The sequence below is a fragment of the Chelonia mydas genome, chromosome 7, assembly GCF_015237465.2.
Source record: "Chelonia mydas isolate rCheMyd1 chromosome 7, rCheMyd1.pri.v2, whole genome shotgun sequence".
Taxonomy (NCBI): Eukaryota; Metazoa; Chordata; order Testudines; family Cheloniidae; genus Chelonia; species Chelonia mydas.
The window spans coordinates 115,761,758-115,787,642 of NC_057853.1; the positions used below are offsets into that span (position 1 = coordinate 115,761,758).

The 25,885-nt window shown below is 43.5% G+C and overlaps 1 protein-coding gene across 2 annotated transcripts in view; it reads left to right on the top strand.

The window, feature by feature from the left end:
• SORCS1 (sortilin related VPS10 domain containing receptor 1) overlaps positions 1–25,885 on the top strand; it is a 392,569-nt gene that overhangs the window by 249,326 nt on the left and 117,358 nt on the right. For both annotated transcript variants that reach the window (XM_037905184.2, XM_043551774.1), the window contains exon 5: positions 20,761–20,834. In XM_037905184.2, the coding sequence (XP_037761112.2) occupies positions 20,761–20,834 (74 nt within the window). The remainder of the gene's footprint in view (positions 1–20,760; positions 20,835–25,885) is intronic.

A 25,885-nucleotide genomic window follows, 5' to 3' on the forward strand; every position in this document is an offset into this window, starting at 1 on the left:
TTCTGCCCTGGTACCAAAATACGTGGAATGTTTCAGAAGACCTTAGAAATTCTTGGAGGACCACAAGAATTTATCCCAGCTAAATGAAGGCTTTTAAAAAAAGATATGTGAACTCAGACCCATATTTTTAAAAGCCTGTGTGTATTTATGCATTGTGTGTGCATGAAAAAAACATGCAGGTGTATATATCCTTAAGTTATATCCATGCACTGGGCATTTGACTTACGTGCCTTTGCACACAATCCTTTTCAAATGTGGGTTGAAATCTATGGGGCAAATTGAGCAGCAATTGGATAGCCAATCCTTATGCTGTTCTGAGGATGAACAGGGGAAAGCTATGAAGATCCTTCATCTTGCAGTTGCTTTGTTTTATTTTCTTTCTTGCCTATACAGTCAGCTGTCCAGCATTAATTCAGCAATAGGGGCAAAGCTGTCAGATTGTATTTTTCTTTTAATTTGGCCATAAACTGGTGTACAAACTGTGATGAAACATGCCCTCCAAGTGCATCCTTCAGTCTCTTACACACCTCACTAAGCATAATGTGTTGGGAAACAACTTAAAATAAAGGAAATAAACAGTGGATGGAAATAAAAGAATAACCAATAAAAATAACAAAAAAAAACCCCAAACCCAAACAGCTGATCCAGTAACAGGCAGATGGCACAGTCAATCCAAACAGGAAGATAGGATCATAGCAATGTAGGGCTGGAAAGGGACTCAGGAGGTCATCGAGTTCAGTGTTTTTCAATGACCGGTCCATAGACTGGGCACCAGTCCCTGAGATCTCCCTGATGCAGTTTAGGAAGGCAGTAAGCCGGTCCCTGGTACCAAAAAGGTTGAAAAGCGCTGATCTAGTTCATCCATCCTGTGCTGAGGCAGGATTAAATATAGCTAGACCATCCCTGACAGGTGTTGCCCTAACCTGTTCTTAAAAATCTCCGATGGAGATTCCACAACCTCCCTACATAACTTGTTCCATTGCTTAACGATCCGTAATGTTAAAAAGGTTTCCCTAATATCTAATCTAAATTTCCCTTGCTGCAAACTAAGCCTATGGCCACTTGTCCTGCCCTCTGTGCTGTGGACACGCACAATTGATCGTCATCTTTTTTTAAAGCAACCATTTACATACTTGATGCCTGTTACCTTTTCTCCGCCTACCCCCTTTTCTTCTGTAGACTGCACACATCCCCTTCGATCAGCCTGTCCCCAGAGGGGCTCTGTTTGGTAGGAGTGTGGTCAGGGTGCTGTAAGGCAGGACTCTTGAGTAATTTTCATCACTGATTTTGCCACTGATGTTCATGTCTTTAGGCAAGTCTGTATGCTTCAGTTTGCTCAAGTGCACAATCTGTACAAACAATAATGCTTATCCCCCTTAAGCCTGCTTCTGTGAGCATAAGGGATTTGTTTGTTCATTGCTTTGAGATCCTTGGATGTATATGTACAACCAGTGAGAGAATACCCCTTCTCCCATAAATCTTTACTGCTCTACGGATGTCTAGAGATTTTCACACATTTCCATGAAAACGTATGGAATTTGCCATCTCAGAAGCAGTGTACTCCCATGGGTGGGGTGGGATCTGGAGACCTGGGTTTTAGTCCTGGCTCTGTCACTGACCACCTGTGTGTGACCTTGAGCAAGTCACTTCAACTGCCTGTGCCTCTGTTTCCCTCCACTTTCTTTTCTATCTTGCCTATTTATATTATAAGCTACTATTTCTTACTATGTACAATGTGTCACAATGGAACCCTGAAATCAGCTGGAGCCTCCAGCACTACCATTATGCAAATGATAAATAATAATTGTTGTGGTTTTTTTTAATGAAAAGCTGTGTGTGTGTGCGAAACTAGGAAACTTTTGCCCTGAATTGTGTGATAATTAGCTGTTTTCTTTTCCTGCAAATGGTAATTTTTAAGGGGGAAAATACAAAAATTGAAAGACAGACTTTCCCTTCCACCTACAAAATAATTGATTTTTCATAAAATACCCCAAAACAAAACAAAAGCACAGGGGCAGGAATGCAGTTTTTTTGCAAGCAGTGCAATTTATTTTTTCAAACAGCTCTCCTGGCTGCTATGCAGGTAGCTATGAAATTTACAACACATTGGAATGGCTTACCAAGAGGAGTGTTAAGTTCATCATCACCTGGAACCTTTAAATCGAGACTGGACCTCTTTCCAAAAGATACGATCTATTTTAGCGACAGGTTGCTGGGCTGAGTCGTGTTCCTTTACATATGAGGGAAGAATAATTCCCCCCACTGCAGGAACTGTTAGATGAAATTCTACCGGGTATATTATGCAGATAAGCTTTAAAGGTGTGCTGGTAAAAATGTGTAACTATAAGTCATTTGCTTTTGGGTTTCATGCATGAGTCAAATCTTTCTGATAGACTTCCATTCAAACTGGGCTGGAGTTAGAACACCAACCAATGTGCCTCTTAGGAGAATGTGTGAAGAATATTAAGGGAGAACTGGGAAGAAGGATGGAAAAAGAAGAGTAAAACTGCCTGTACATACTAGGCAGTATCCCCAGCACTCCACCTCCAGCACACATACACAAAGAGAATCTCTTCATGTCTAGACCTGAACAATTATGAGACTCTCCCAGGACAAGGTTCCTCATGATACTGGTGAAGAATCAGAAACAGAATGAAATGGAAGGAAAGTCAGTAACTGATATGCAAATCTCAGTGGCTTTTGGAATGACTGCAGGATAGATACCTGAAGGCATTATCACTTCCACTTGTTCCCATCGGTGTTAAATAAACAAACATCCAGCTATTTGCTAAATATATTGATGCCTTATGTTCAATGTAAGTGATGCACAATTCAAAATGCTTGATATTTTGCAACACTGTATTTACTTTCTCCTCTCATGACTATTTAAATCATTTAAGTGTCCACGTATGGCACTGGCAATTAGATTGCAAACAACGGGGGAAAGAACTAAGTGACACCCTGCTGAACTATTGTGGACCAAGAATTATCTTGTTAACCTGAAACGATTCTTCTCTACTCCAGAATCCTGCACCTCCTGCTGGGAGGAACTTCTCCGAGAAAATTGCTTGCACCCCAGGTAGCCTGTCAGGACACTGGGAGCCAGACAATAGACACTGACCTGATTGCATATCTCCCCTCAGTTGGGGTGGAGTCTTGGGTTTGCCACAAGCCCCAATCAATGGGCAGTGCAGTGCACTGCCCCTGGAGCAAATTGGGAATCTCTGAATCATACTCTGCTTCCCAGTACGGCTCCCCGTCTCCAGCTGCTCTGCAGCAGGAGCACCCTTTTCCAGGCCTATACCAGGTGTAGCTAACTTCCTTTGCAATGTCCGTGTAACCACACTAGCTAGTGTGCTGGCAGGAGGTGTGGATCCAAAACTCCACCCACTCCAGACTCTTCTCTGTGTAAGGGGCATATATCCTTTCTGCATAGCCTGGTTTCCCCCATCTTGCTTCAACCTGCAGTACATGTTGCCAGCACCAGGCTATCAAGGAATGCTTTATGTCCCCACACTCACTGTGCAAGCTGAGCCACAAGGTGGCCCTCAATTTGACCCATTCACACAACAGGAAGTCAACAGCATTCTATTCCTGGAGGCATAGAAAGAAAAAGAAACCCAGATTGCGAGGAGGAGAACCTTGTTTTCCCTTGATTGCTCTTCAGCAGCTTTGAATAAAAGGAGGGCACCAAAGAAGAGAGGAACGGATCAAGAGAGACAAATGTGAAATCTGTCCTGCTATCCTCTGCCTTCCTGGATGTATTGGATCACTCCCAGGTAGACTCCTTCACACATGAATAATATTTGAATAGTACCCAGATGGACACTAAGAATAATGACTAAAACATTAATGGAAGGAGCTGAATTCCTTCAAATACACCTGTGGTGGTAATAATGTGCAATATACCAGTAATAAACTTATTCCGTATAAATGAATGGGGGTTAGTAGCAGGAACGGGCTGATTTTATTCCAGCTTCTGCTTTCAGTTTGACTTTGTTATGTTTACACTTTAAGCTTAACAATGCTTCAGAGATTGTTACATGTGTCTGTATGGTGCCTTGTGCAACATTGTGCCACATATGGAGAGGAAAGTAACTGTAAAAGCTCTTTATAGACTCACATAGAGAGACACAATGAGAAATCTGTGGTGTAAATGCAGTGACTGTTATCTGAATAGATTATCTTTTTTGCGGGAGGGGGGAAGGCACTTGGAACATGAATAGCTTTAAGGAGCTCACACACGAAGGGGAAAGAATTAGGGCGAACTGAAGAAATGGGCATGAAGATTAGCATTCTGTAGGATTTCCATGAAGGAATTAGAGGAGGGTTTGACGCAACCCTCGGACCATATATCTCAGTTCTTTTGGGGAAGTTCCGATCCAGATCTGAGCCAGGTATTTTTGGCAAGGTCAAGATAGAGGGATTTTTTTGTAAATTCAGGATGGCTTTATGAATGTCTGGATTATTGTGATCAGGGCTATATCTGAGGGGAATGAGTGAAGACTTCCTGGAAGCTGGAGGTGAGAGAAGTTGCTTTGTGTGACAGCAATTATTTGATTCTCCGAGGTCAGTGATAAATCAAGTTCAACCTGAGGCTGTTCATTGATATAACTTTTGTAGAAGAAATGTCCTCAGTAGAGGGCAAAATTGTGGTGCCTACCAGCTCCTCCAAATATTCCTCTCTTCCAGTTAATATCATGTCACTTCCTGGATTCAGTTCAAGACAGCTGTTCTTTCTCTAAACTCCCATCTCCCACAGCTCCACAGGATGAAATCAATGTACAGAGCTGTATGTCCTCATTAGCATACAAAATCTGCCAGACTGGATCAGACCCGTGGTTCATCTAATCCAGTATCCTGTCTCTGACAGTGGTTAACACCAGATGTTTCAGCAGAAGGTGTCAGAACCTCTCCCCACTTGTCCCCAGTGGGAAAGTTTGTGGGATGTGGGAAAGTTTCCTCCCATGGAGTCCTCAGCCTAATCCTTAATACTCAGAGATTGATTGAAATACTGAAGCATGAGGCCTTGCAGCCCATATAATCTCATTGTAATCCCTAATGATTGTCTGTGGATATTAAAAAGAAATAGTGACAGGTTTCCACATCACAGGGGCTCTTGGAGAAGAAGCCTCTCAAGACTGATGGAATGGTAGGCCACCTTTAGGAGGCCTGCCTAGGACTGTGATCCCCTGAGATGATATCCCGGGACAAGAGCTATGCAAAAAGCCAATTTGGGGGTTCAGTGGCAGTTCTTGGGAGAAAAAAAGGTTATTTTGGGTTGCACAAAATTTGTGTTTCAATTTCAAGCTTTTTTTCCTGAAGGTTTTTTGTTGTTGTTGTTTTGTTTCTTAACATAAAATTGAAGGAAATTTCAAAACAAAGTCATTTCAAATAGAAACATTTCGACATTTTCCAAACTTTTTTGATTTTACCTTGTTCCCAACCAAAACAATTCAGTGAATTAGACATGAATTTGCAAAATGTTTCCATTAACCCAAATATGCATTTTCCACTGGAAAAAAAAAGGTGAACACAATGCCCAGTTCAAACAGGCCTTTCAAATGCTTTGGATTTGGCAGGGTTACCTTCCTTGCTTCTGAGGTCAGATACAAAGACTGTGGTTATCCCTCTATCTTGCAGGATGATGCTTAGACTTTCAGGAGCTGAGTGGCCTGTTTGGGCAAGCTGGATGAATACTGAGTTGGTAGACTCACCAGCCAGCTTTCAGGATCGCAGAGGACGTCACACACTTCATATGAATCAGGTTGTGATGCTGGCAAAGCAGGCGCCAGCTCTTGCCAAGATTGCAGGCATTAGCTAAGAACTGACAAGCTCATAGCTGGAGACCAGACCAGTTCACCTGTATGTTAGTGTTGCTCAGAATAGGAATTTGTCTTATAAGGATGTAGTTAGTGTTTAGACACTATGAAATGCTTGTAAATTGCTGCCTGCATTAATCTCACTTGCAATGTCTATATTTCATGCTATAAAAAATATGCAAGTTTTGCTTTGAAAATATTTGCTCTAAACTTGTGAACCCAGATGCGAAGAATGTCGTCCACCGGCCCGTCAAGAAGAACTTTCAAATCAGATGGGCCATCAAGGAACATTACAATACAAAGGATGGGTGAATGTCCCTATCACACCTTGAACATGTTATATTCAAGGAAGCTCGTCCTATGGATTTGGAAGCTGAATGAAGGAACTAAAACAAAGTCACAGGAACATTTTCCATCTCTTTTGCTGTTTGAACTCTCACAGGGCTAGAGAGATCAAACTGAAGCCAGAGTTCCCCAAGGGTTGCCTCCTGGGTCCACCCTGAAAACACTTTGAATTGACAGATCACTACAACTGTGCCACTGTTAGGATTTAGATTGCAACTCATTTGTGCATATGTCTGTTTGCTTTAACCTGTAAATAACTCTTATTTCTCTTTCCTAGTCAATAAACCTTTAGATAGTATATTAGAGGATTGGCTACAGGCCTTGTACTTGGTGTAAAATCTAGGGTATCAGTTGATCGGGGTAAGTGACTGGTCTCTTGGGACTGGAAGCAACCTGCATATTGTGTGATTTTTCATGTAAGTGACCATTTATCACTAAATCCAGTTTGTCTGGGTGGCAAGATAAACTGGAAAGTCTAACGGGACTGTTTGTGACTCCATGGTGAGACTGTCGTAGTGATCCAGGACTTCACATTTGTTAGTGGCTTGGCAAAATCTAATTATAGAACATACCATTAGTTTGAGGTATCTGCCCTGTTTCTGACAGTCTGCCCTGAGGTAAGCACTCTTGGTTTTGAGCCACTCCAGACAGTGTGACACAGGTCATGGATGACAACTGGTTTCTTTAAGACATACCTTGTGTTCATCAGCAAAATTGCGAGCGAGGCTTCTTCTTCTTCGGTGCATTGCAAGATTCAACACCCACAAGCTGTAATTTATCCAAGACATTAATCTGTGCCTTTTGTTATGAGAGCTGAACTTTCTGAACCACAGGGTAAATTCAGTGTTCTTATGGAAGACAGGCGGCTCACAGTTCAATTTTATTAATGTATCTACCCTAAATTCCCGAAGGTGGAATTTTTATGAAACTTCTCACAGCTCAGCTCATTTAACCTGAGGACAGAAGATAATGTTGGGAGATTTCAGCATTGTAATTCAGTCAAATCTGGATAGGAAGGCAGTGACCTATTGGGTATAATCTCTTACCTGCAGGTGATTACAGCTACAGGTATTAAACTTGTCTGATGCTCAAAGAACATTAAACCCTTCAATCTCTTCTAGGTGATGTTTATTATAGAGATTTTAAAATGTACAGACCAATAAATGAAAACACAAAACCAAATAAGATTACAGATAAATTAAATATAGGCCCAGATCCTCATCTGGTGTAATTTGGTTTAGCTCCAATGAAATCCATGGAGATATGTCAATTCACACTACTTTAGAATCTTGCTCATTGAGTCCATGCAGAAGAGATATTTAAGGTCTTCATATAATATATTAAATCACATTCAAATTTCAAGGAACATTTCAACCATCTCTAGTTGTAGATGGTGGCAAGGTACGGGCTCATGAGGTATAAATTGGCTTAGATCTAAAATAAATAAAATGTATTTATTCATATCAACAGTTGATAGGATTTAGATTCAGTGCCTAGCTCCCTTACGAAAATGAGATTTAGGCCTTGTCTACACTACAAAGTTTTGTCAACAAAAGTCAGCTTTCATCAGCAAAACAATTGAAGTTTTCACACAACAATACTCCTGCTGATTTAACTCCCCTGCCACACCAACATAATAAAACCACATCAGTGAGCAGCATGGAGCTTTTTGCAACAAAGTTAGAGCGACGCCGTGTCAGTGTAGACACTGCACTTGCTTATGTCCCCTTAAGTAGCCTCCAGGAGGTGTCCCACAATGCCCATCATAACCGCTCTGATAAGCAGTTTCTACTTCTCTGCCCTGCAGCCAGGTACACGGGCATGCGCCCCTCCCTCTTTAAAGCCCCAGAAATTTTGGAAATTCTACTTCCTGTTTTCTCGGCATGGACAGCTCAGATTGCATCTTCCCAGCTGACCATGCTGGCTTTCGGCAGCAAACACGCTCCTGCCTGGAGTACACGGAAGTTGCTGGATCTGTTGGGTCTGTGAGGAGAGGAGACTGTGCAGTTGCAGCTCTGATCCAGCCATAGGACCTTTGACATCTACAAGCAGATTGCTCATGGCATGGATGAGAAGGGGCATAATAGGGACATGTAGCAGTGCTGTGCTAAGATCAAGGAGCTGACGTAGCCTTACCAAAAGGCAGGGGAGGCCAACCATCACTCTGGTGTGGCACCAAAAACATGCCACTTCTACAAAGAGCTGCATGACATCCTCAGAGGCGACCTCACCTGCCCTGCCAAAAGCCTCGTGGATACTTTGAGGGGACTGCATTCAGCAGCTAGCAGAGTCAACCCTGAGGACAAGTGCTGGACAAGGGAGTCTAGTTGGAGGAGTATGTGGGACAAGCAACAGGCTCTTCCATTGGCGTGCTGAGCCAGGACCTCTTTTTGACTCTGGAGTCCCAGCTGCCCAGCTCTAGTGTGCCTGAAGCAGGAGAGGAGAGCTCTGGTAAGTACTATTTTGCTTTGATAGTGTACGGTGACATGAAGGAGAGGTGTCCTTTATTTTGTTACATGGTGCATGTGGGAGAAGGGATCAAAATTAACAACACTAGGTACTGCAAAAAGAAAAGGAGTACTTGTGGCACCTTAGAGACTAACAAATTTATTTGAGCATAAGCTTTCGTGAGCTACATACAGTAACACCCATTATTTCATGTTCTCTGTGTATATAAATCTCCCCACTGTATTTTCCACTGAATGCATACAATGAAGTGAGCTATAGCTCACGAAAGCTTATGCTCAAATAAATTTGTTAGTCTCTAACCACAAGTCCTCTTTTTCTTTTTGCAGATACAGACCGACACGGCTGCTACTCTGAAACACTAGGTACTGTTTGCATCTACTTCACATTCCCCTGTGCAGCAAAACAGTGGAAAAGTTTGTTAATGCATACTGAGATCTCCTGGGAATCCTCCATAGAGATCTCTAGGAAACTTTCCTGAAGATATTCTGCAATCCTTTGCTGAACATTCTTTGGCAGAGCTGCTTTGTTTCTCCCCCCATTGTAGGAAACTTTGCCGTGCCAATCGGCAATTACTTCTGCAGGAACCAAAGCAGCACACAGGCGAGCTGTGCATGGATCCTGTCTGAAGCCACACGCATGCAGGAGATGCACCCTTGCATCTTCAGTTATTCTCAGCAGTGTGATTTCAACTTTGATCGCCCCTGCCTGTGGAAAATGGTGCCAGTGTTCAGAATAGTGTGCCTAGGCACTTGTAGTAATCCCCTTCTGAAATCACTCAGACCCTTTGTCCCATCTTGCACCACCCTTCCCCCTCCCCTGGGCTGAACTCACCATATTTAGTGCTCTGGCTGTGCTGCATGTTTGTCAAGGGAAAGTGAGAAAGGAGTGTATGTAACTTCTATGATTCCAGACTGTGAGTGCACACATAATACTGACTATGTGTATTGTTTCTTTTGCTTCTGCAGATGTGCCTTTGGGGGCCAGGTCCTACGTATCGGCAGAGTGCCGCCGTCAGATAAGGAGGCAAACAAGGAATAAGGAGGACATGTTTTGCGAAGCACTGCAATCGTCAGATAGTGAGCACAGATCATAGAGAGAGCCAACAAATGAAAAACTAGAAATGGATAGCCAAGAGAGGAGACAGAGGAGGAGTAGATAATAGAGGATAAGGAGTGGATGATAAAGCTCATGGAGGACCAAACAGAGATGCTGAGGTCCCTGATTTTGCTGCAGGTGGAACACATGCCTGCTCAACTCCCTCAGCAGTCCATACAGAACTGCCATCATTGCCCTCCCCAAACTCCCCACACATTCCTCTCACATTCCCGGCCCATTGCAGTACCCCTTGCACTCCACCCCTAGGGACATTTTCCATAATGACAGCATGACTTGCACACAGCTGTGAGATCCTCACTTCAAAGAGTGCTGCTCACTGTCATGTCCCTTGTAAGAAATGTTAATCTGTGTATTGCTGTTCAATAAAAATTTAGTCTTACAAAGACAGTGATTCTTTATTTGTGGCCTACACTGGAGGGTTGCAACAGAAATTCATACACAGTGGCCATTGGCACATTTGCAGACTACAGTTAACGCTCAGGCAGGAATCATTACAGGGGTCATTTACAGTGGCAGGTAAACAATTCCTGTCTCAATTTATTATAGAAAAACACATTACTGGGGCTTATTGTCAAAATACTGCTTCAAAGCCTCCCTGATTTGAATAGCGTCCCCCACCCCCCATTAAACTCCTCTAATAGCCCTGGTGGCTGGCTGCTCCAAATCAGCTGCCAGGTGATCCACCTCAGTGCTCTATCCCTGGGGAAACTTTCCCCCTTGGCTTCAGAGATGTTATGCACAGCACCACAGGCTGAAATATTTTCCTCATTGAGGTCTAACCTTCCAAAAGGCAGCACCAGCAACCCTTTAATCTGCCAAAGTACATTCAACGATCATTCTGTACCTGCTGAACATGTTGTTGAAGCAGTCCTTGCTGCAGTCAAGGTTTCTGGTGTATGGCTTCATAAGCCATGAAAAGAAGGGATATGCTGGGTCTCCCAGGATCACTAGGGCATTTCCACATCCCCTGTTGAAATCTTCTGGTGTGAAAAGAAAGTCCCTGCTTGTAGCTTTCTATACAGGCCAGTGTTCCTAAAGATGTGTGCATCATGCACCTTCCCTGATCACCCTGTGTTGATGTCAGTGAAAGTAGCCCTTTCTGTTGATGTACTCCATCACAAGATGGTCCGGAGCCAAAATTGGGATATGTATGCCATCTGTCGCCTGGATACAGTTAGGGAATCCCTTTGCCACAAAGCCATCCACGATTTTCTGCACACTGCCCAGAGTCACAGTCTTTTGTAGCAGGAGGCTATAAATGGCTCTGCACACTTGCATCACTGCAACCCCCACAGTGGACTTCCCAACTCCAAACTGATTCATGACTGACCGGTAACAGTCTAGAGTTGCCAGCCTCCACACAGCAATCACCACTCACTTTCCCACTGTCAGGGCAACTCTCATTTTGGTATCCTGGCACCGCAGGGTGGACGTGAGCTTCGCACAGAGTTCAAGGAAATTCTGCAGCCACTCCTCATCATCCCATACCTGCATCACAGTGTGATCCCACCACTCAGTGCTTGTTACCCAAGCCCAGTCACAGCAGTCTACCATGCACTGCTGCTCCACGAATGCCAACATCAATCTTGAATTGTTTCTTTCCATGGCACGCAGGAAGGCAGTCTCCATGGCTGCCTGGTCAGATTTGCAGCTCATGAAGTACTGCAGGATCAGCTGCAGTGTGCTCATAATGCTTGTCACAACCCTGGTGAGCAGTCGCAAGAGCCATGCTTTCAGGCAGAGTTTACTGGAGTCGTTTGAAAATGGTGCAAAACATAGTTGGAAGCCCTTGGAATTATGGGATGGAGAAAACTGCATCATGGGGTGGTGACCCCGCCCCCAAGATGCACTGCGATCCATTCCCAGAACTGCTAGCAAGAGAAGGTGGTGATTTCACAGTGAGATAGCTACCCACAGTGCACTGCTCTTTCTGTTGGTGCTAGAGTAGCAGCTGTGGACATGCTCTGCTGACACAAGGAGCGTTGTGTGAACATGCACAAATGATGTAACTACAATGGTTTATGATCATCGATGTAACTTAAGTCGACTTAAGTGTGTAGTGTAGACATATCCTAAGGCTCCTAAATCAGTTAGATGTTGCAATGCTGAATCCAGCAACACTTAAATACCTTTAAAATTTGGGTCTTAGCCTATCCGGCACTTCAGTTCCCAATCTAGAAAATGGAGGTAATAGATTCCAAGGCCAGAAGGAACCATTGTGGTCGTCTAGTCAGACTGCTTATATTAGAGAGACAATGTGGGTGGGATAACACAGGCCAGAAAACATCCCCAAAATAATTCCTAGAGCATATCTTTTTGAAAAACATCCAGTCTTGCCTTAAAAGTTGCCAGTGATGGAGAAGCCACCTTGACTGTTCTTTCCCTCATAAGGGTGTTGTGAAGAAAAAATCTATGGACTGTGAGGTTATCAAATATTACAGTACTGAGGGCCATGTATGTACCTACATAGACAGATGAAAGAAGAATGTGAAAGGATAGAGAAAAAGTAAGGATGAGGTTATTGCCTCATCAACAAGACTAAAATTCAGAGGTGTTTTTTTTTTTAATTCAGTTTGTACTCAATAGAAATTTTGCCTGAGCAGGAGCAAAATAAAAACAGAGTGACAAATCAACATTTGCCCCTTAGATGGAAATTTAGATCAAAACTGATCAAAGATTCTTTTTCTATTTGTGCTTTGAAAAATGGAAGAACATTATATCATTTCGATCTAATAATGAAAATTACCTGTACTCAGACTGAAATGCTTGCCAAAAAAAATAAAATGTCATCCCCTAAGAGACTACATGGATGAGCCTGTCATAACAGCCCTGGGAGAGAAAAAGCTTATATTACAACATGGCAGTAAGCTGCTGTGCATCTTTTATTTAATGAAAGCACCATACATGATAAATGGGGGGAAATATCCCCGTGTCCTGTCTGGATAAAAATCAAGCCTAGCCCGCAGATATTCTTCTTTTCCTTCTGGTCCTCCATTCCACTCCAAAATGTCATCTCAGTAGAATACACTTGACAAAGCACCCTATAGGGAATTTTTTTTTTTTTTTGGCCTGTTCACTTAAGGTCATTAATGCTGCCCAAGATCCTGCCAGATTTAACTTAACATCTCACGCTACTTCATGGTAAAACTATTTATTTTGCGCTGTTGGCTGAAGTGGAATTACCTTGAACACTCATGAGATGTTCCACAACCAGTGTCAGGAGAATCTGTAATAACTCTCCAGTTAACATGTCACCATTTTGCACGTTGGAAACCAAGATGAATAATTGCATATTATAGAAACTCAGCTGCTGGCAAATGAGGAGGATCCCTCGTTGCCCTATGTAGATGCAACTCTCTGTGGGCCTAATCCCAGTCAATCCCACCAAACACAATGGGAGCTTTTGCCACTGGCTTCCAGGGAACCAAGAACAGTTCCTAAGAACACATAAAACATCCCCTGCATTTAGTGCAGGTATAACTAGAAGTTGTGATGTGAATGTAGTGAGGTGTGAAAGACCAGATACAATGAAGAGCAATGCATATTTCCTCCATTTAAAACAATTCCATCAAGGTTTTCTTTTTATTCCTCTCAGTTCAGACACACTGTTGCTGGTGCACTGTTACCACAACTGGAGATTTCTGTGATGTGACAATAATAATAGTGCTCAATGTTTTGTTGTGACAGTCTAGAGAAGCTGTAGAATGAGAGGCAGACAAGGGTGGAAAGCCTACACCCCTTTTTCACTAGTGACTGAATAAAGATGTTTGTTAAGGTGCCTCCATTCTTTCCGTCTTGATAAAAGGAAACTTCTCTGATTTTTTTTTCACATGCATCTAAAATTTTCCACTTTTTAAACACAAAATCCTGAAAATGGAAAATTGAAAATATTTCGGTTTTCAAATCAAAACCAAAAATGTTTTCCTCCTTCCTTTCCCTTGTTATCATCTTTTTCTTGTATTTCCCCATTCTTTTCATCCCTTCTTTTTTTTTTTTCCTTTTTCTTTTTTTTGCAATTGAGAAAGGAAGGGGAAAGGAAAAGGGATATCTTTTTCAAAGGATATTTCAAAATGTTTAAAAGAACTTACCGTTTTTGAAAGAGCTCTAGTTAATGTAGGTAACTTATAAACATCCTTGTGAGGTATTATCCTGTCTATAAAATGGGGGAACTGAGAGAGAGAGATATTAAGTGAGTTGCTCAAGGTCATACAAGCTGAGAATAGAAGCCAGTTCTGCTTATTCCCTGTTGTGGACTGTAACAATACTCCTTCTGTTCAACTGAAAGATTTAAAATCATAGAATCATAGGACTGGAAGGGACCTTGAGAGGTCATCTAATCCAGTCCCCTGCACTCATGGCAGGACTAAGTATTATCTAGAATATCCTTGACAGATGTTTGTCTAACCTGCTCTTAAAAATCTTCAATGATGGAGATTCCAGAACCTCCCTCGGCAATGTATTCCAGTGCTTAACCACCTGACAGTTAGGAAGCTTTTCCTGATGTCCAACCTAAACTGCCCTTGCTGCAATTTAAGCCCATTGTTTGTTGTTCTTTCCTCAGAGGTTAAGGAGAATAATGTTTCTCCCTCCTCCTTCTAACAACCTTTTATGTACTTGAAAACTGTTATGTTCCCTCTGTCTCCTCTTCTCCAGACTAAACAAACCCAATTTTTTTTCAATCTTCCCTCATAGGTCATGTTTTCTAGACCTTAATCATTTTTGTTACTCTTCTCTGGACTTTCTTCAATTTGTCCACATCTTTCCTGAAATGTGGCGCCCAGAACTGGACACAATACTCCAGTTGAGGCCTAATCAGCACAGTATAGAACGGAAGAATTACTTCTCATGTCTTGCTTACAACACTCCTACTAATGCATCCCAGAAAGATGTTTGCTGTTTTTGGATCAGTGTTACAGTGTTGACTCATATTTAGCTTGTGATCCACTATGACCACAAAATCCCTTTCTATAGTACTCCTTTCTAGGCAGTCATTTCCCATTTTGTATGTGTGTGACTAATTGTTCCTTCCTAAGTGGAATACTTTGCATTTGTCCTTATTGAATTTCATCCTATTTACTTCAGACCATTTCTGCAGTTTGTCCAGATCATTTTGAATTTTAATCCTATCCTCCAAAGCACTTGCAACCCCTTTCAGCTTGGTATCGTCTGCAAACTTTATAAGCATACTGTCTATGCCATTATCTAAATCATTGATGAAGATATTGAACAGAACCAGACCCAGAACTGATCCCTGTTGGACTCCACTCAATATGCCCTTCCAACTTGACTGTAAACCACTGATAACTACTCTCTTGGAACTATTTTCCAAGCAGTTATTCATCCACCTTATAGTAGCTCCATCTAGGTTATATTTCCCTAGTTCATCTCCCGTCCTTCTCAAATTCTCCCTTCTCCTCCCTGGCAGAAGAAGTGCTATGCTCTTCTCCTTTCCCAGAGTCACTAATTCCCTCTTTAAGGAGGGTCAAAACATTGGTAAGCAAGCATAAAGTCTGTCCTTTGCTGTCTCAGATGTGTCTTCAAGCCCAGTGGCAACAGTAAGAACTCTCAGAAGACATGCCTGGCTATGCTCCTCTTCTTTTCCACAGGGAACAAAATCTGAAGTGGAGGACTTTCCATTTGAAGACAACTGCTTGTGTAGTTCAAATACCAATGAGTTATTGGAAAAAATGAAAGAGACTAGATCTACATCTAGATCCCTGGGTCTTTTGCAGACTTTCAAAAGGAGATCTTTTTGACCTTTTCAGATTCCAAAGACAGCATAACCCACCTTATTCTTCTTCATTCAACAAAAATAGACATCACTACCAATACCAACAACAACAGTCTTTTGCTTCTCAGTCATATAAGAGATGGTCGTTCAAGCCCAAAATGAAGCAAAATAATTGGCCTACCACGGCTTCTTTGCTTGCAGTGAGACTGCAGGTTTTCAGTGGTGTTTGACAGCAGCAAAGCAATGTTGGGTCCTGTTTTCCTTACATTTGGCGACCTTTTAAGTCAATGTTAGAGTGAGTGGCTGAAGATCACCACAGACAGATGGGTGCTGGATACTATAAAGAATGGTTATACCGTCCAGGCTGATACCCTTCCTCCAGACCAACCTTCCTCTCCCGCTCTTTTCAGGAACCCCACACAGGGACATTGTTAAGATCAGAGATCAATTCTCTGCTAATGGAGACAGCAATAGAGAAGGTTCCAATAAATCTCAGGAATCAAGGGTTCTGCTCCTGCTATTTTCTAATTCCAAAGAAAGATGGAGATCTTCGTCCAGTCTTAGATCTAAGGAAGCTAAACAAGTACACCTGAAAGATGCATTTCGGAATATTAACCCTAAGATCCTATATTCCTTCCCTATCCTTTCTAGATTGGTTTACTGCTCTGGATCTCAAAGAAGCTTACTTTCATATTTCAATAAGACCATCGTACAGGAAGTACCTTCATTTTGCTGTAGGGCAGGACCATTTCCAATACAGAGCCCTCCCCTTTGGCTTCTCCTTGGCACCTCAAGTCTTTAAAAATGTCTATCTGAAGTAGCAGCATTCCTCAAGAAATGAGGGGTTTCTGTGTTTCCATATTTTGATGACTGGCTCCTAATAGCAACCTCAGAGGATGAGCTGGAAGAAGTCACAAAATTTGCATGCCCTCTGTTCTGAAATTTCGGTTTCTTTAATAAATTTTAAAAAATCATTACTGACCCCATCACAGAAAATTCTATTCATAGGAGCTCTTCTCGATTCCCAAACAGCAAAAGCATACCTTCCGAGGGAGAAGTCCCTGAAGATAAAGTGTACCTTTCAATCTTTGCTGCTGATTCCATCTCAAAGAGTAAATTTTTTTTCTATCACTAATGGGTATAATGGTACATATGTCACAGCTTATGCAAGGCTTAGGATGAAACTGCCCCAGCACTGGTTATCAAAGAACATCAGACTGCAGGCGCAGAGTAGGGATATGATCATTACAGTTCCCAGGGAAATCCAAAGATCCATCTGGTGGTGGATGGATTAGGGAAATGATCTGAGAGGGGTGTTATCCAGTCCTGTCTAGGATCATCACAACAGGCTCCACAAAAATAGGCTAAGGTGCACATCTCGAGAAGTTTGTAACAAGGGGACTCTGGGGTAGACAGGAAGGTTGTATCTATAGTAGCATTCTGGAATCAAGAGCAATTTGGTTGGCACTCAGACCATTTCTCCCCCCGATTCAAGCGTCGGTGGTTCAAGTGGCCACAGACAATATGACAGCAATGTACTATGTAAACAGATAAGGGGACGCCCTATCACCACAGCTTTGCAAGGAGGCAATGAAACTTTGGGACTGGTGTATAGCCCAAAGGATGAGTCCGATAGCTTTACAGCAGACTGGATCCCTCAGCCAGAACTAAGCAGGTAGTCTACACAGATGCACAAATGGTCTTTGAAAGACTCTGTAATCAGAGACATCTTTGCTCTTTGGGGTGCGCCAAAGATAGATCTAATTGCTATAAGATTCAGCAGGAAATGCTGCTGTTTTTGTTCCAGAGTGGGAGTGGATACTCAATCTTTGTGTGATGGGCTGACGGTCCCACACTGGGCTCTAAGGGGTTAATAGAGTCCTAGAGAGGCTGCACAGGAGGTAGCCAATCAGAGAAGTTCTGAGAGGAGCAGCCAATCAGGGCCAGGCAGACCCATATAAGAAGAGCTGCAGGGCAGAGCAAGTTCAGTAGCTGCCTGCAGCTTGAGGAGGGAAAATCAGACTCCTAGGAGGAGGAAGAAGTGCTAGCAGGGACTGGGGAAGCTCGAGAGGACTCCTGGCTAGATGCTAAGACTGGCAGGCTTAGCTAAGACTGGCAGGCTGAAGCCCTGAGGTCAGGGTGAAGAAGGTGCTGGAGGCCACGGGGAAGTGCCCCAGGGAAATGAACTGAGGAGTCAGAGGGGATGCAGCAAGTGGTGGTCATCTACAGGGTCCCTGGGCCAGGAGCCAGAGTATTGGGCGGGCCTGGGTTCCCCCTGCCCCCACTCACCACTGAGGAAGTGGCTGGACTGAGGTCCTGCAATACTGTCCCCTGGAAAGGGGGAGCACAGAGTGCGGCATAGCCGGAGGGCTGTATCATGAAGGGGATACTGCATTCCTGGAAGCGACGTGGGTCTGGGAACTGAAGTGATGGCAGTGAGATGGCACCAGAAGAGGGCCCACCAGCTGGCAGAGCTAATTCATGAAACAGCCACCAGAAGGCGCCACAGGGGTGAGTGAACCATGTCACTCTCTGGCAGGTGCGTTCCTCCTTGGGTGGGATGCAGAACTAATGTATGCATTCTCACCATTTCCTCTGGTGTTGAAGACTGTGAGAAAAATAGGACAGGTCTCGGCCAAAATGATACTGATAGCCGTAGTTCACAGGTTTGCTTCTTCTTTCCAAAAGAAACTAGAGATTTTTCCAGACGTTCTGAAACAACAATAAGGGACAGTTTGCCATCCTGATCCATTATCATTTCATCTGAGAGCATAAGCAATCAGTCTCTAACAGAGTTGGAGAGGTCTTTCTCTATGGATATTCAACATGTTCTTCTTAATGCCAGAAGAAAATCTACTAGAAAATGTTATGAATTAAAATGGAAATGGTTTTCACTGTGGATATCTGATAGAAGATCGATCCTGTGTCATGCCCTATTCAATCTATATTAGAGTATTTGTTATATTTAAAGGATAAAGGTTTATCTGTTGCTTTGGCAGCTTCTCATATACCAATAGATGGTAAATTGGTATTCTTGCATGAGGTTATTAAGTTTTTAAAGAGTTACTAAGTTTGTACCCCACCTGTGGCACCATGGCACTTTAGTGCTGTCACAGCTTATGTCTCCACCATTTGAGCCCTTATCTTCGTGTTCCTTATTTCATTTATCAATTAAGACTGTCTTTATTATAGCAATAACATCAGCTAGGAGGATTAGTGAACTTCATGCCTTAATGGCTGACCCTTCATTTACAACCTTTTATAAGGACAAAGTAGTTCTTCATCCACATCCTAGATTCATACCAAAAGTCATCTCAAATTTCCTTATCAATCAGTCCATCACATTGCCAGTGTTGCCTCCCTCTCTCCCCCCCCCCGCCCCAACCTCATTCGAATAAGAGGAGAATCAAAGCTATATTATTTGGATACAAAAAGAGTTTTATTCTTCTATTTGGATAGGACGAAAGACTTTAGATTTTCACTTAAATTGTTTGTTTCATATGCTGGTAACTGTAAAGGAAATCCTATTTCCACACATACATTATCAAGATGGGTCAGAGAGTGTATACTAGAAATTTACAAGCATGCTTCACAATCCCTCCCTCCTATTCCCCCCTCCCCCCCCGGGGGGCCCTAATCTGACTGTAGACTCCACTAGAGAGATTGCAGCCTTGGTGGCATGTTTGAAACGGGTTCTAATAATAGAAATTTTTAGAGCAGTCACGTGGCATTCAATATGCATGTTTCCAAGCCATTATTTGTTAGATATTGCAACTAGGTAAAATGCACAGATTGGTAGATCGATGCTACAGTCCTTGTTTAGCTAGTGCTCCTTACCCACCAGCCAACTTAATATGCATACTACATTCTAAACTCTCCCAAGAGTGGGAATATGCAGAGTCCCTCTCGAAGAACCTCGCTTACAGGTAAGTAACTTTCATTTCTCCATTGTGTATGGCTGTAAATTCAGCAGCCTTTGCAAGCATAAATTTAGGATGAAAGTAAAAAATGCAACTGCCCCCAAAGCTTTATTATCTGGTATCACCTAAAAGAGCTAGACTCTGAGTTACATGTCTCAGTCAACTGTAGGTAACTGTTTGCAGCTGCATGCAGACACAGTCACTATGTTTAGCAGCTAACTGCTCATATGCATCATTTGCAACAGTCCGGGCAAGTATTTTTTCCCCTCTGAATACCACTGGCCTCTGCCATTGGAACCGTGGTTGAATCTCCAGGGGCTGTCAGTGATACCAAGGGTTATTTCTGCTTCCTTTCAGTCAGGTACCAAAGTGCGAGAGAATTGCAAATGGTACACAGGCATGTTTTAGTTCCAGCATTTCAGAGATACTCTATTCTTGCATCTGAAAAAGTGGTGTTTTACCCACGAAAGCTTCTGCCCAAATAAATCTGGTAGTCTTTAAGGTGCCACCAGACTCCTTGTCGTTTTTGTGGCTACAGACTAACACGGCTACCCGCTGATTCTATTCAGTAGTGGGCAACAGTGCATGCAGAGAATGACCTGTGCGTGAAATCCCCAAGAGCATGATGTAAGATAGGTGAGAGTAATTAAAGTATCATAAAATATGGGACAGGTCTATAGGAAGATGGCTCCCAGTTTCCCTGTGCAAAGAGCAAGTAAAATAGGATTTGCACAGTGGACAAACTTGAGTCAATTTCTCCTCCCCATCCAGGAGGCAGGGCACTTGTGCAGTTGAGCTGCAACCCATGGGCTGTAGTAGTGGCCATGACAGGCTGTACCCCATTAATGAGTAGTTTGTGACAAGTGCAGGCACACAGTTTACAGATCTCCTGGGAACCACCTCTGCCATTTCCCATAACCCTTACAGCCCCTAGCTGTGCTCTCTGGTGGAGCGCGCCACTGGAGAGCTCGGATCTGTAGCACACAAGAGGAATAAATGCATAATTCTGGGTGTAGCCCCTCCACTTCCCACCCCCCGCCCAGTGCCACAGAACCCCTCACTTCCCATAGCCTTTCCAAAACCATGAAAGGGTCTGGGGAATGTCACACTCTGTTGCATAGGGCGTGCTCTTCCTTTCCATTATAGTCAGAGTCTCCTGGCTGTCCACAGATCAGCCCTTTCACTTTGGAGGCCCTGCCTCGGGAGCAAGGGATGCCAGAGAACACTTGCAAAGTGGTATAGGTCGCAGTTCTGTTCCTTGTTGGCTGTGTTTATTCTCATACTTTAATGTGATTTTTGCAGATTAAAAAAAAAGAGGTCAGGAAGATACAGTGATTGTACTCTGTTTTGTCTCCAGTTATACAGTTCGGTTGAGTTTGGCAGAAGATGGCAGCTTCTCCAGGAGGGTGTCGCACCAAACAGGTTCTACTGGTAAGTAACAAAGCACATTTTTTGATTTCACAAACACAGCTCCACCATGTGTATGTGGAGGCGGTGGTGCTTTCGAATGCAGGCTCTGGGGCTGACGAGGCGTTGCTGAAGGAGACAAACGTTGTCATCACTCAGACCTTTTGCTCTTCCATTTTAGTGTTGAGGTTAATTTTTTCCCATCGGGGCGGAGACTGTCGTCTTGTTCTGGGCTTGTACAGCGCCTTGCACAAAGGTGTCCCGGTGCATGATTAGGGCTCCTAGCCGCCACACTAGCACAAATCATAACCCTTTGAGAAGTAGCCTTCATCTTCTTAGCGCTGACCATTGCTTTCTGCAGTGCTGTTACATGAGCAGGACTGACATGTGCAGGGCAGCTGTCACTCATGTATATGTTCCCCTTGGCACCCAGGCCACGGAGAATATGAATCTACTTCAGCTCCCGAAAATCCTGGGAACACTGAAGTCCATGGTAGTTTAGCCACTGGCTTAAGCAGAGCCAGGCTTTCACCCATAGTCCTTTAGCTCAAGCTGTGTAGGCTCATGCTTTTAGCTCAGGTTATCGCTGGTTCAAACCCCAGTAGCAACCATGATGTCGGACATCGTTACAGTATGACAGACAATATTTTTCTTCACTTCCACTCTTAAATCATTGTGCATTGTTGCCATGGTCTACTAAACAGGTGGCAAATGTTCCAAGATTTCTAGTCCAATTTCAAGGCCAAAGATAGATGTATACATGTGGGATCAGCCCTACTGCATAAATGTTTCACCACTTCTGGGAATACTACTCGACTGCAAAACTGTGAAGTAGGCAGGAGCCTGTGCCATAGGGTTTGAATTCAGAATTGGGTCCACCCATCCCCTAATTCAGGGGTGGCCAACCCGTGGCTCCCGAGCCACAGACAGCTCTTCAGAAATTAATATGCGGCTCACTGTCTAGGCACCGACTCCGGGGCTGGAGTTACAGGTGCCAACTTTCCAACGTGCCGGGGGGTGCTCACTGCTCAACCCCTGGCTCTGCCGCAGGCCCTGCCCCCACTCCACCCCTTCCCGCCCCCTCCCCTGAGCCTGCCATGCCCTCGCTCCTCTCCCTCCTCCCCCCTCCCCCAGATCCCCCTGCATGCCCCGAAACAGCTGATTGGGAGATGCAGGGATGGAGAGAGGGGGAGGCGCTGATTGGCAGGGCTGCTGGTGGGCGGGAGGCGCTGGGAGCGGGAGCTGATGGGGTCTGCTGACGTATTACTGTGGCTCTTTGGCAATGTTCATTAGTAAATTCTGGCTCCTTCAGGCTCAGGTTGGCCACCCCTACCCTAATTTAACAGGTTTTACCTCTCTTTGGTACTAATATGGTCCCCGTTGCCATGGTATCTGTTCATCTCACAATCTTCATGTATTGAATGTCTTTAATCGATGTTTCAACTGAGGCTTTAGAATCAGCTTGTTATAGAGACTGCAGCCACCCTCAAGGGTCATATCTGGATCTGGGTCCAAACTTCCTTAACATTTGAGATTGTTCAGCTCCCATTGTTTTGTTCAGTGGACAGCAGACAGTTGTCTCTACAGTGCATACCTGAAATAATGCACTGGAATTGCACTGACACTAAAGTGCTTATCACTAAATATCTCCTCACCTTCCGGCAACAAGCAATTAGTGTAACATAAACCTGCGTGAAAAGGAAAGCATGAGCACATTGGACTGAGCACAATAAGTTGCACTGGTCTGTTTTCCAGCACAGATGGTACTAAAGGACAAATTCAGAGGTAGGTCTAAATTATTGTATGGAGGCTGGACCCTGTTCTCAGTTACACTCCTATGCAACTGGAGTCACTTCCATCAGTTTCAGATGGAGGTAGTAGTTTAACTGAGAGCAGAAACTCCGGGGTCTGGTTTACATCACCTTACATATCACTTTTGAATCTGGCCCTTAGAAGGACATTCTTTGTGTGATAGTGTAGCAGGGTGCCAGTGCAAAAGCACCTAATTAGCCCCTGCCCAGTCAGCTGCAATCAGGGGAAGCAGATTAGGGCTGATGGAAAAAGCTTGATGCCTGCCTAAGGATTGGCAACACCTGCTGGCCTGACAAGCCAAGGGCTACGAAGGCTGGGAGGGAGCCAGAAGGCTGGGGCAGCATCCAGGGAGCAATCAGTCAGTGAGTCAGTGAACTGGAAGTCTCCTAGTGGAAGGCTGACTCTGCCTGTAAAGGAGGTGACTAATCCTGTAAAGCTTGTACATAGATGGGCACTTGTGGTGGGATGAAGTTAAGTTAATAAAGACACGGGTGTTGCACAACCCTGAAGCCTTTTTGAGCCTTATTGGGGAGGACAAGCAGGCCCTAGGAAGAGGGGTGGGTCATGAACCCTGTTACAGATAGATACATTAATAAATAGTATAGTAACTGAATTCATTCAGCAAAAATAGGACCCCTCTTTGACCCCAAATTAGAGATGATCCCAGGCCAAAAACCATAGATTTTGAATGCTTCAAGGGTGTTTGGGTCCACTGTTTTGGTTCGAACCACAATAGAAGTAAAGGACATAGTCCAAATTTAGATCCAGCTCCATATTTGAATTTTTAACACCTCCCCAAAGTTTAGATCCAAGATTTTGGTTTGAACCTGTCTCTATTCCAAAGCTTCCCCTTTCCCTTTAACCTGGTCTTTGCTGAAACTTTTGCCATCTGGAAATTTTTTCCCCATTTTTTAAAAAAAATGTTCACTCATCTCTGCCCTTCTGGCTTCCAGACAGGACCAGAAGCTTCCACGATATCATAAGAACCTCTTTCCCCACATTTCCCATGGTATTTCTGGCCTGATAAAAGCAGAAAGAGCTGAGAACCTTGTTTTTTGAGCTGTCCAGCTATATTGCTTGAATGAGCATCCACACTCTTAAATGCTTATTATCCATACTAAAATCCAAGCGTTTTGAAGTCTGCCTGTCATTAGGCATAAGAGAGATTTATCGTATATTGAGCTGATGGACACCAGCAATGAGAATAATGATGATAATGATTAATGTTCCTTTCCACAGAGATAAAACCTTGAAGTCCTCTGAGGGTCTAGCAAAAAAGAGAAGTAAAACTAGGAATTTCAAAAGAACTGCAAATCAAAGAATAACAAATAAGATTAAAAACGGCTCCAATCACCTACCAATCTTCCCACAAACACAAACTAAACAAGAAACCAAAAGCTGTTAGCTTCATCTAGAATGGGATGTCTTTTATATATTTTGGTCATTGATGCATGCTAAACTGTGATTCTGCTTTCCGAGAAACTAACACAGTTATAGAAAGGGGAGTTGGATTTTACTCTGGCTCACGCATTCTAACCAGAATTGCTCACTAATTTCCATTGAATGGCCAAATTCTACCCTCAGAGTTCTGCATCCCCACTAGAAAAAACTGGGATTATTGATGACAGTATATGACAATAGTGAACCGGATTCTCCATTGGCCAGCTTTCCAATTCAATAATTTCCACCAGTGCAAAACTCTGCTGAATCATTTTAGTGTAAATGACTCCATGAGGAGCAAGGCAACAGAGAGTCAAGCCCATGGGGTTTTGCACATGCATAACCCAGAGCAGAACCTGTTCTGCAGAACCTTTATTGTTGATGGTGATGTGCAAGCCAGAAAGAACCCATCTTGACTCTCAGATCCCAGATTGTGTTTATGGTGGTGACAGCTAGTGAGAACCTATCTTTATTTTTTAATCATTTTAAACTGAGCAGATGTGATCTAGAAATCACTGGGACAGGATCAGCTCAAAACCCATGATGCTACTTTTACAGTTACTCTTCAGAGCAGAAGTGTGCTTTGAGAGATAACATTTCAGAGTTACAGTCCTTCAACAGAGAAAATATTGGGTGAGATCCTCACCCTACTCTGGCCCCTTTACACTGGGCAAGAGGGCTCGAGCGATGCAAGGCAGCCTTAAAAGCGCTGGTTCAGGCTGAAGGAGGATTCCCCTTGAGCAGGAACCACAGAAGACCGTGGTAAGCCTATGTTCTGAGGATCCCATTGCAGCCCAGGTGTAGGAGGTGAGCCAGGGACTGGGCTGGGAGTGGGAGGAACAAGTCAAGGGTGGAGCCACATCATACAGTGCTACAGAGATTGTGGAGCATCCTGGGGAGATGGTGTAATTCAGATTGGTCCCTGGGGCTAGTAAATTACTCCAGGATCTCTCCAGCCTTTGGAATGGTCCAGGATCAGGAGGCCACAAAAGTGGCTTAAAGCCACCAGGATGGGCTGCGAGGCAAAGCATTGAGTTTAACCCTGGGCCTTGGGCCCTCTCAAGGTTGCAGTTATATACATCATGCATTTATGTTTTATTTGACAGGAAAGAAACTTTCAGGAGGCTTTATAGGCTTTTAAAACACACTCTATTGCTAATCAGATCAAAGCTTAAATTCCTAATTGCTCACTATTATATTTTAATTGCCATTTGACCCTGCTATGGCCCTCACATAAATAGTCCTCACATAAAAAATCTTATGAATGAATTCACCAAGGGCTGCTAATGTTCCTGTAGAAAAAGATCTGACTGTAAATGTTACCAGAGAAACCATTTCATCTTTCCCACTGCCTTTTTTGTATACGTTTCCAAGACAATTTTCTTTTTCTTATTTTTGGCTGCTACGTGAAAGTCCCCAGAGGAATTTAAACCACAGAAAAACAACATTAAAGTAATCTGCTGACACCTTCTCCAAAACTTTGAGAAAACGTTCCACTTAGAGAGAATTCAGCTGCTTGTAGATCATATGAACTCTGTATTCCTGTGTTCTCTCTTTCATTAGAAGGGAGTCATTACCATAAAAACAGAATCTTTGATTCTTCAGGGCTTATCGTTGCCCCTGTTTACTCCTTCACCTGCAGCTAAAAGTCATTCTCTGACATCCAGACTGGTTGCTGTGGAACGGATTATGATGTTACCTCAGGGTGGGAGATATCAGGTGAGGGGTGCTCAGATGAACTCAAACCTCTACAACAAACAGAGGCCTGGGGCTTTCTCATCTGGAAAAAAGAGGGATGAGGTTGACACTTCTCTCTCTCATAA